The 11,170-nt window shown below is 52.3% G+C and overlaps 1 protein-coding gene and 1 pseudogene across 1 annotated transcript; both read left to right on the top strand.

The window, feature by feature from the left end:
• The first annotated feature begins 3,240 nt into the window (after positions 1-3,240).
• Positions 3,241-4,628, top strand: LOC130871398 (2-acylglycerol O-acyltransferase 2-B-like; annotated as a pseudogene).
• Positions 4,629-4,630: 2 nt separating this feature from the next.
• Mogat3 (monoacylglycerol O-acyltransferase 3) lies at positions 4,631-9,501 on the top strand. The gene is made up of 9 exons (XM_057764734.1): positions 4,631-4,635; positions 4,771-4,898; positions 5,104-5,298; positions 5,507-5,614; positions 6,032-6,102; positions 6,744-6,957; positions 7,578-7,752; positions 9,008-9,210; positions 9,299-9,501. Exons 1-9 carry the CDS (start codon positions 4,631-4,633, stop codon positions 9,451-9,453), a joined length of 1,254 nt encoding a protein of 417 aa, XP_057620717.1. The 3' UTR covers positions 9,454-9,501.
• The last annotated feature ends 1,669 nt before the right edge of the window (positions 9,502-11,170 follow it).

Here is an 11,170-nt window from a genome sequence, read left to right as displayed (position 1 = left end):
CTCATCACGCTTCCATGCTCACAGCAAGTCCCTTCTCTGCCCAGCATATGAGCTGGTGATATAACCGATCCACACATGGTTAAGGGAAGGTCTTTATTGTAGATATGAGAGAGGACAGTCAGAGGCATCGGGAGGAGTCCAGAGCAGAGAGGGAATATAGACTGGACCTGGCTGAGAGAGAAGCAGAGCAGAGGGAGAGAGGAGGACAGTGCCGGCAGTAGAGAAGACAGCAAACTGGTGCCGCATGCCATTGACCCCAGCTCTCCGGAGGCAGAGGTAGGCGGATCTCTGAGTTCAAGGCCAGCCTGGTGTACAAATCGAGTTCCAGGACAGTTAGGGCTACATAGATAGAGAAACCCTGTCTTGAAAAAACAAGCAAACAAACGAGAGAGGAAGAGAAGAGAGCACGGCTGAAATAACAGGGTTATGAGGAAAATGTGCCGCTCTGGGGAGGGAGGGAAGCTCCTGTGGAGGAAGTCAGGATGCCAGCATGGACTCTGAGACAGTAACAGGTCTTTGTGATACCGAGGGAGCCTGGAGCCCCCCCCCCCCCCCCCCGCATACGCTTTGCTGTGCCGATGGGCACTGCAGACAACCATTTGTTCTTTCTGCCAGTGGTAAGGGAACTGGCTCCTTTGGTAGAGGGGAACCAGCGGCACGTGGATTGCTCAAGGAATGCTGGCTTTTGCCTAACTGCCGGAATTTGGGGAAATGGAGTTTGCCTTGCACCTGACACCCAGGCTCCTAGGAAAACCTTCCTGGCGGTGGCAGATAACCTACACATGGTTTGAACACTTTTGCCAGAGTGTGTATGTTTGTGCTGGGTGTGTATGTGATGCCTATGCAGGCTAGGCGGATGCTCTCCCACTGATCCACACCCCCAGCCTCTTACTGGGGGCTCAGCAGGAGCCCCACAGCTGAACTCCATCCCTTGCCTTGGGCAGAGCTCTGTCCCATGGATGGTAGTGATCTGAGCAAGGGGGTAGGGGGAGGGACTTTGGCAAGGTCCCTGGAAGGAGCAGTCTACATGAGCCAGAGGCTTTGCCTGTCTGCCTGGGGCCCAGAATTTTGTATCAATCACCTCCGGCATGTTGGCATTCGGTAACTTTTCCTGGAGGGTCGATTTCTATTCATTAGAGAGAGACGGCAAAAGGAGCTGGGAATGCAGCTACGTTGGTAGACTTTGCCTGGTGTCTTATTTAGGGTTTCTATTGCTGTGAAGGGTCACCATGACCTCGGCAACTCTTATAAAGGAAAACTTTTGTTTTGATTTGGTTTTTCAAGACAGGGTTTCTCTATGTAACAGCCCTAGCTGTCCAGGAAACCGCTTTTAGACCATGCTGGCCTCAAACTCACAGAGATTCCTTGGCCTATGTCTCCTGAGTGCGGGGATTAAAGGTGTGCACCACCACATCTGGTCGAGGAAAACTTAAGCTTCAGAGAACCTGAAGCCTCTGGCCTCCAAGGCTCCTGCATTCACCCTCCCACCCTGAACACACATACACATGATTTAAAATAAACAAATAAAAAAAATCTTCCTGTAAAATATTTATTTTTTTATTTGCATGTGTGTTCATGTGTGTGCACACGTGTGTCCAAAGGCATGCAGGTGCCTGTGGAGGCCAGGAAAGGGCATCAGGTCCCCTGGAGCTAGGGTTACAGGTGGTTGTGAGACAGCTAACAAGGGTGTGGGAACCAAACTTAGATTCTCTGCAAGAGCAGCAAGTGCTCTACAGGGTTTCTCTGTGCAGCCCTGGCTGTCCTGGAACTCGCTCTGTAGACCAGGCTGGCCTCAAGCGCACGGGAATGCACCTGCCTCTACCTCCCGAGTGCTGGGATTAAAGGTGTGCCACCCTGACCCGGCACAGTCAGTGCTCTTAACTGCCCAGCCATTGCTCCAGATTCTCTGCACCCACCCCTTTCTGTGACCGACAGTCATTGCGCCAAATTGTGTGTAGGGCCTGTGCGTGCTGTCCCAGCTGGTTTCAGGAAGGCCGAGATCCTGTGCCTGAAGACAGCGTACCCCGACAGCGGGGCACTAGAGCCGGCAGCAGGCCCTACAGCTGCCTCTTGATGCTTACAGCCTTGGGAGTTTGACCTTAATTAGATTCGGGCACTGACTATGGGATTTCCAAACCTGTTCTTGTAACGGCCCATGGGGCCTTACAGAGTACATGTCAGATCTCTACTTCAGCAGAGACCAGAGGCCCTGACCGCTCTGGAGTTCCAACGCCTTGCTCTAGGCTCCTGGCCACGCCCTGGGTCATTCCCATTTGATACTATTGGTCACTCCTGAAAGCTCGGGGAGAGATAGCTTTGCCTTGCCCCTATTCACAGTTCACTGTCCACGTGGCTCAATGTGTGGGTCAGAGCAAGGGGGTAGAAATGGGGTGGGCCCAGGCTTGGGGGTCAAAATCAGAGGAGTGAGTCAAGAGGGGGGTGTACTTAATCTGTGGGTTGCCCCTCTGCAATTCCCTTCTAAAGTATGGAGGTCTCACCCAGCCCCCTGCTTCGGAGTCTTCAAGTGTTTGCTATGCTTCAGTGGGTCTTTTCATTCCTGGGACTTGATGAGTCCCGGAATCAGACAAACCTGGCTATCGGTGCTTTTCTTCCCCCATGATCCCAAGGAGACAGAGTAGGAATTTCTGGGGTCCTAACAGGAGTCTGGGGCTTGAATACCGTAGGACTGGGAGAGTGGGCCAGTGGGGAGAGAAGGGCTTAAATGTCTGGGCTTTTTTTTTTTTAGTTTTTTGAGACAGGGTTTCTCTGTGGCTTTGGAGCCTGTCCTGGAATTTGCTCTGTAGACCAGGCTGGTCTCGAACTCACAGAGATCCTCCTGCCTCTGCCTCCCAAGTGCTGGGATTAAAGGCGTGCGCCACCATCGCCCGGCATCTGGGCTCTTTTTAAAAATATTTGTTATTATGTGTATTTATTTGTGGGGAGGCATGTTCATGCCTTAGCAAATGTGTGCAGAGCAGAGGGCAGCTTGAAGTAATCGGGTCTGTGATTTCATTATATGGGACCGGGGGATCGAACTTAGGTCACCAGACTTGACAGCAAGCACCTTTACCATCTCAGCCATCTTACTGGCTCTAATACTTGGGTTCTTAGCATGCCTCGCTATCTGGTCCTGCAGCCCTGCTGTGCCTGGTGGCCTTGGTTCTAGGATCCCTAGGGCAGGCCTGGATCCTTGGGGTCCTCTACCTGACCTGGCTCTACAGAGACAGACACACACCCAGGATGGGGCGGGGGGGGGGGAGGAGTCGCCGCACTGCCTGGGTCCGGAACTGGGCAATCTGGAGGTATTTCCGAGACTACTTCCCCATCACGGTGAGGGTCCCAGAAAGTACGCTGGCTTGATGGATGGGTGGGGTTTCAAAAGAGACAAATGTGACTACCCCTCTCTCCCCACTTCCGATGCTGTTCCTCTTTGGGAAATGGGATACATCCATACCCTTTGTTCTCCAGCTGGTCAAAACGGTCGAGTTGGATCCATCCCAAAACTACCTTTTTGGTTTCCATCCTCACGGGGTCCTGGTTGTTGGGGCCTTCAGCACTTCTATACAGAGGCCACAGGCTTCTCTCGCTTCTTTCCAGGTCTTAGCCACACCTACTCATGCTGCCATGTTGGTTCCAAGTGCCTTTCTTCTGAGATTACATCATGACCAGCAGTAAGGAAGCCCCTTCTCGAGATCCCCTGGCGCTGAATGTTACCTAACCTTTCTTATCCTGGGCTGGGGGAGGGGGTGCGGGCGCCTGAGTTCACCTCTATCTTGGTGTTATCCATGAGACCCAGCCTTTGTCCTTCCCACCCAGGTTTAGTCTCTTCTGACAAGGCTAGCGCTTCCTATCTCTTGACCCACCCCGAGGGTGGCCAGGTGGCCATCCTGGCTGTGGGAGGTCCTCTGGAGGCCTTGGAGGCAAAGCCAGGAACAGTGAGTTTGCGGCTCCGGAATCAGAAAGGATTCATTAAATTATCACTGGAACACGGGTGAGGAGTGGGCGGGTGGCGGCAAGGTTTATCCACGAGAACGGCTCTGCTAGAGAGGAGGAATGAGGCGCCAGGTACCTCCAGGCCCCAGTCCGCCTCAGGCATGTCTCTTCCTGCACCTCCAGGGCTTCGCTTGTGCCTGTCTTCTCCTTTGGAGAGAACGAGCTCTTCCAGCAATATCCTAACCCGCCAGGCTCCTGGGTGCGGAGGGTACAGGAAGCTCTTCAGGCGATGCTGAGCGTGGCCTTGCCTCTCTTTCACGGTCGCCTGGGTCTCCTGCTACTCTTCCGTGTGCCCGTCCACACTGTGGGTGAGTCATGTGGGTAAAGCCTGATGTGCTAGCTCCCTGGTCCACGAGTCTGGCATTTATTCCCCCAAGCTTTTTAGGCTGATCCCCAGTTAGTGGGAGATTTAGAGACACCTCAACAGTCAATCTCCCCTCCCGTTCAGTCCTCAGTGGGCGCCCCGATTCCAGTCCATGCACGCGTTGTATGTAGAGCGTCTCACACAGCTGTTTGAGGAACACAAGACACGATTTGGGGTCCCTGCTGATCAACACCTTGTTCTCACCTGGGCTCCTCCATGTTCCCGTGTCCTGGCCTTCCTGAGTGACTGCAAGGGATGGGGGAGGGGATGAGGATGCGGTAGGAAATGAAATTAAATGTGAGAATAGACAAGAAGCATGTGTGTGTTTGTACAAGTTCAGGGGAGGGAAGAGAAGCCTCAGGGCAGGGGGACCCATTGTCCCCACTGATCCTGATAGCCTCGACCACTCCCAGAGACCTGCAAACAGATTACATCGTCAGTGCCTGCCTGCCTGCCCATGTGTCTGGGTCCTCCTGCCCCCTTGCCTGTATGTCGGAGATGAAAGTCTCCGGTTCCCGCATTGTCCGGGACCTGCGGGCCAGTGGGTACCCGCTTCTTGCCTGCTCCCCACCTCAATGCCTCAGTCACCAGGGAGGCGAGGGCTGTCCCTTTTCTACCTCTCTTTCCCCACTTAGAGCTCCTCCCAGTAACCTGCCCAGACTCATTGACCAAGGAAGTTCAAAGGTCAGTCCAAGAAGGAGCCTAGAAAGTTCTGGGACTCCAGGTCCAACATCTGATCACCTCAGAGGTGATCTGCTCCCTGAAGATCACACCCCCAAACCTTCACCCTCTGTTTCCTGGGTCCTGGAGTCCTGGTGACACAAAGTCACTAGAACCGCTGTCCCCACATCCCCTCTCCTCTCTCACCATGAAAACACCTCAGAAGCAAAGGCTTGAAGTGATAGGCGCCTATCAATATGTGGTCACTTTTCTCTTCATGGGTAAGTGTGACTGGGGGGGCGGGGGGAGCCCAGAGACAAGGGATCTAGGAAAAGGCCATATGTCTGGGCTGTTACCATTGTGGGCTCCAGGCACCAGGAAGGGGCCACAGGAGACCACAGGGCTGCTCAGCAGGGGGAAAGGGAGGAGCAGATTGTTTTGACTGACTGCATGACAGACAGAAGCCCAGCCTTCTTTCCTTCTCACCAGGCCTTTCCTGCACCCTTCTGGTCTTCTTTCTCCATTTTACTGGGCTCTGGTCCTTCTCTGTTCTCTATTTCGTGTGGCTGTACCTGGACTGGAACACACCCATCCAAGGTAAGTCTGGGGCAGAGGTCTCCGGTCATGAGATGTGTGTTTCCACTGTTCGTGTGTGTGCATGTGGGCCGTTTGTTTTTATATGTGCACAGGTGCTGCTGGTGGGAACCAGAGGTTGATTCCATCACCCATCCACCTTGTTCACGGAAGCAGGGTCTCTCAATCAAACCCAGAGCACACTGATATGTGGCTGTTTTTGCTAGCCAGCATGCGCTGGGGGATTCCTGTCTCCTTCTGAGACTGGAATTGCAGTGACTTCCATGCTCACCTGGCAGTTCCATGAGTTCCGGAGATCCGAACTCTGGTCGCTTTGCTTGTCTGGCAAGTGTGTAACCCTTGAGCCACCTGCCCCTGCCCAGAAGAGATGGTTTTCCCTGGGGGAATTCTTTCATCCCGGCCCCATCTCTCCATGTGCAGGTGGAAGGCACAGCAGGTGGATGAGAAAGTGGACAATCTGGAAACACCAGAGAGATTATTTCCCTATCAAGGTGACGAGTTCAAACTCCCGAAAGAGACAGTTGGTCTCCTTCCTCTCGAAGGCCTACTCACCTTCCTGCCTGCTGGAGCCTGCGCTGGATGTCTGAGCTGGGGGATGGGGTGATATGTGAGAGTGACCCCCCTCTGCCCTTAGTCCCATCTTAGGACCTTGAACTTTGAACTCCGGTGGGGAAAAGGGCAGTTCTTCCCAGCAGTTACCTTGTATTCTCTTTTATTTTTATTTACTTTTTTTTTTTAAATATTTATTTATTATGTATACAATATTCTGTGTGTATGCCTGCTGGCCAGAAGAGGGCACCAGACCTCATTACAGATGGTTGTGAGCCACCATGTGGTTGCTGGGAATTGAACTCAGGGACCTTTGGAAGAGCAGGCAATGCTCTTAACCTCTGAGCCATCTCTCCAGCCCTTTTATTTACTTTTTAAATTTAAAAAAGTAAACTTACATTTTACTTGTTTGGAGGGTGGGGAAGGGGCTTGTGCAGGCCACCACGTGCTGGTAGCAGTCAGTCAGATTTCCCATCACGTGGGTCCCAGGGATTGAACTCAGGTTGTCGGGCTTGGTAGCAATCTCACCTGGCCCTCACTTTCTGTGCCTCTTCCTCTGTGTATCTCCCCGAATACCTCAAAGCTACTGAAAATGCCAGAGCTGCCGGCTGACCGGAATTACGTGCTGGGTGCCCACCCCCACAGGATCATGAGCACAGGAATCTTCTGTAATTTCCCCACGGACAGCAACGCCTTCTCCCAGGTCTTTCCCAGGCTTAGGCCTTGGGTGGCCACACTGGCTGGACTCTTCTACCTTCCTGATCTTCCTCTCTATCGAGACCACCTCATGTTCAATGGTGAGCCTTCCTAGCCTTGTGTCGGCTTGACACAGCCTGCAGCCATTTGAGAAGGACTCTCAGTTGAGGGATTTCCCGGATCAGGTTGGCCTGTGGCTCTGTCTGTGAGGCACTGTCTTGATTGTTAGTTGACAGGGACACACACACACACACACACACACACGTCCCAGTCCACAGTGGGCAGCACCATTCCCTGGGCCTGCATAAGAAAGTTAGCTAAGCCATGAGTCTGCAAGGGAGCGTGTGAGGAGCGTTCCTCCGCGGGTTTTGCTTCAAGTTCCTCCTTGGGTTCCTGCACGGACTTCCCACAATGATGGGCTGTAACCTAGAAGCTGAAACAAACCCTTTCTTTCCTCTCCTAAGTTGCGTTGGGTCACAGAAAAACACAGTAACAAAGATGAAAGGCGGAAGTGCCCATGGATTATAGGGTATCCCCTCTGACTAACAAGATCCTTACTTGGTTCAGAGAACTGGCTTGGTCCTACTCAGAGGGGAACCCCAAGTGTGGTGTGCAGGATGCAGGGGACGCAGGACTCAGAAGGGTCAGGTACTACAGAGTGGAGGTGGGAGGGCTAGAGAGCTGGGGAGAGGGTGGTGAAGTGGCCCACTTCTGTCCACAGGGCTGTGTCCTGTGAGTCGACAGAGTCTGGACTTCATTCTGTCACAGCCCCAGCTTGGCCAGGCAGTCACCATCCTGATTGGGGGTACCCAAGAAGTCCTGTATGCGGTTCCAGGGGAGCACTGCATCACACTGAGGACGCGGAAAGGCTTTGTGCGCCTGGTGCTAAGGCACGGGTGAGCGAGGCTACGGGTTCTTCTCAGGTTAGGTGTGCTTTATAACAGGGTCTTGTTGAGCAGAGGCTGCTTGTTTGTTCCCGGTTGCCCAGACTCCCAAAATAACCACACAGAAACTGTATTAATTACAACACTGCTTGGCCTATTAGCTTAGGCATATTTCTAGTTCACCCTTACCTCTTAAATCAACCCGTTTCTATTATTTTATATTTTACCACTAGGCTTGTGGCCTACCAGCAAAGTTCCAACCTGTGGCTTGCGTCTTTCTCCTCTGGCAGCTCCATGGCATCTCCCTGACTCCGCCTACTCTCTCTCTCTTCTATATATCTTCTATATATCTCTTCTAGCCTGGCTATATTCTGTTAAGCCATTGGCCGAAAACAGCTTCTTCATTAATCAATAAAAGCAACACATATACAGAAGGACTTCCCACACCAGGGTCTCAAGTAACCCAGGCTGTCCTTGAACTCACTGTGTCGCCAAGAATGACTTGGAACTTCTGATCCTCCTGCCTCCACCTCTTGAGTGCTGGGATTACAGTAAGTGTGCACCATCATGGCAGGTTTATGCAATGCTGGGATTAGAGCCCAGGGCTTCATGCATGCTAGATGAGTGTTCTACCTGAAAGATATAGATATATCTATATTGCATACACACCACACACGCGCGCGCGCGCGTGCATGCGCGCACACACACACACACACACACACGCATGCACGCACGCACACGAGGCCATAAGAGTGCACCAGGTCCCTTGTCCAGAGTTACAGGCAGCTAACTGTGAGCTGCTCAGCAAAGGGACTGGAAACCCAACCCTGGTCTTCAGTCATAGCAGCAAGTACTCTTGTCTTTAATTTTTATGTGCATGTGTGTTTGCCTGCATGCATGTTTATATGCTATGTGTGTGCAGTGCCCAAGGAGGCCAGAAAAGGGTATTGGATCTCCTGAAGTTGGAGTTAGAGACAGTTGTAAGATACCATGTGAGTGCCGAGACTCGAATCCAGGTCTCTCCAGCCCCATCCTGTGCATCTGGATTTTAAAACCCAGATTCTGGGATTCAAGCTCAGGTCTTCAACATTCTGCGGCCAGCACTTCACTGTCTGGGCAGTATTGCCTTCAGCCCATCTCAAGGTGATGCCTTGGAACCAGGTGTGGTGAGATAGGCCTCAAATCCCAGCACCCTGGGAGACTTAGGCACGAGGAGACACACATACTAACCGCAGCACGCCCTTCTTCCCTCTCGCCACCCTTCCAGGGCCTCCCTTGTGCCTGTGTATTCCTTTGGGGAGAATGATATCTGCAGAATCAAGTCTTTTGACCAAAACTCCTGGCAGCGTCGGTGCCAAATTGCCTTCAAGAGACTCACGGGATTTTCTCCCTGCATCTTTTGGGGCTGTAGTCTCTTCTCGGCCAACCTCTGGGGTCTGGTACCATTTGCCCAGCCCATCACTACTGTGGGTGAGTGCAGAATCCCTGGGGAGGGGAGCTGCTGTCGGTTTCATTTGCAGCAAGAGAGCCATGCCACCCATATCTCCCCTCCCTGCAGTGGGCCGCCCCATCCCTGTGCCCCAGTCCCTCAAGCCCACCGAAGACCAAGTGGATTGTTATCACTGGCTCTACATGAAGGCTCTGGAGCGGTTGTTTGCAGACCACAAGGAGGCCTGTGGTGTCCCTGCTTCCACGCACCTCACCTTCCTCTAGACCTGAGACTCTGAACCCTGTTCCTGGAGAGTTCCACCGTGCCAGACTCCGCTCCTTCATAAATGCTAATTCTGCAGGCAAGCATGTCCAGACACGGCCACCTCCATCCCGAGAGGCTACAGAGTGTGTTCTGCCCCATTCTGGGTCCCTCCCGAACCCTGAATCTCTTCCCAGTGAGTCCTGGCTGTTTTTTGGCCTTGGATACATCATTACTCTAGCTGCTTAAGTTTTTATTAACATAATAGGGATTTCGTGGGCCTGGAGATGGCACAATAGTTAAGAGCACTTGTTGCTCTTGCAGAGGATCCAGGTTGGAGGCTCACAGCCACCCACAACCCTAGTTCCAAGGGAGCCATTGTCTTCTGAACGCCACAGGCACCAGACAAGCGCATGGTGCACACACATTCATGTAGGCAAACAGTCATTCACATGAAATAAAATAAGTAAATCTAAAACTCTTAACTATTGGGGTTTTTGTTTGTTTGTTCTGTTTCATTTTTATTTTTCGAGACAGGGTTTCTCTGTGTAGCCATGACTGTCCTGGAACTCGCTCTATAGACCAAGCTGATATCAGAGATCCGCCTGCCTCTGCCTCCTGGGTGCTGGGATTAAAGGCGTGTGCCGCCACCACCCGGCAACATTTTCATACATGTATATAATTCATTTCACCTTACTTATACCCATGACCCTCTCTTGTTCCCCTCCTTTCCTCTTTCCAACTGGTCTGTCTTCTGCTTCCATGTCTTTTTTTGTTTGTTTGCAGGGTTTAGGGATCCAGTGAGTTTCATTAGTGTTGTTTACAGGCCTGTGAGCACCTCTCCAGTGGCTCCGCTGTAGCAGAGAATGTCTCACCCCCACTTCCACCCCCCTTAGCAAGCATCAAGCTCCACCCCATCCCCCATTTTGGAGCCAGAGTCTCTGGCTGACCTGGAGCTCACTGTGTAGACAAGCAGGCCTCTCAAGTGCTGAGATTAAAGCTGTGACTACCGCCACCTCTTTTTTGAGACTGAGTCTCCTGTGGCTCAAGCTGGCTTTGAATGTATCCTATAGTGGAGGTGGGCCTTGAATCCCTGCTCCTTTTGTCTCCATGCCCCAAGTGTTGGAATTGGAGTTGAGTGTTGCTGAGAGGCTGTAATCCTTGCTGAGAATTTTGCTCCTTCTGTAAATGAGGCCAACAGTTTAGCCAAGAACTGCCAGGTACCCAGTGGTGGTGCACGCTTTTAATTCTAGCATTCAGGATACAGAGACAGGTGGATCTCTGTGAGTTTGAGGCCAGCCTGGTCTACAGAGTGAGTTCCAGGACAGCAGCAGTACACAGAGAAACCCTTTTTTGGTGAAGTGGGGGAACGGGGAGGAGTTGGAAAACTGGTGGACTACAGTGCAGAGCTGTGTGGAAGGTTAGCTTTGAAGGGTGAGCAGAATTTTGGAAGTAGGAGAAGTGAGGGTAGGTACTGGAATACCATGAGCAAAAGCTAAGCTTGGGATCTGTCCTGGTGTGCACGCCTTTGTCCCCAGCACCTGGGAGACTGAGGCAGGAAAGTCATGGCTCCTACAGCGAGATGGGAGGAGGAGACAGTCGACTCCCCGAAAGTTCATAGGCCAGCTAGCCTGACATATGCAATGGCAAACCAGAGACCCTGTCTCAAACAAGGTGGACAGTCGGTACTGACGTCTGAGTGTACACCTGCATTCACACAAACACTCCCACACAGAGACT

This window comes from Chionomys nivalis, chromosome 3 (genome assembly GCF_950005125.1).
Source record: "Chionomys nivalis chromosome 3, mChiNiv1.1, whole genome shotgun sequence".
Classification (NCBI taxonomy): Eukaryota; Metazoa; Chordata; class Mammalia; order Rodentia; family Cricetidae; genus Chionomys; species Chionomys nivalis.
The sequence above is the reverse complement of the archived record's forward strand: the minus strand, read 5'-3'. Positions and strand labels throughout refer to the sequence as shown.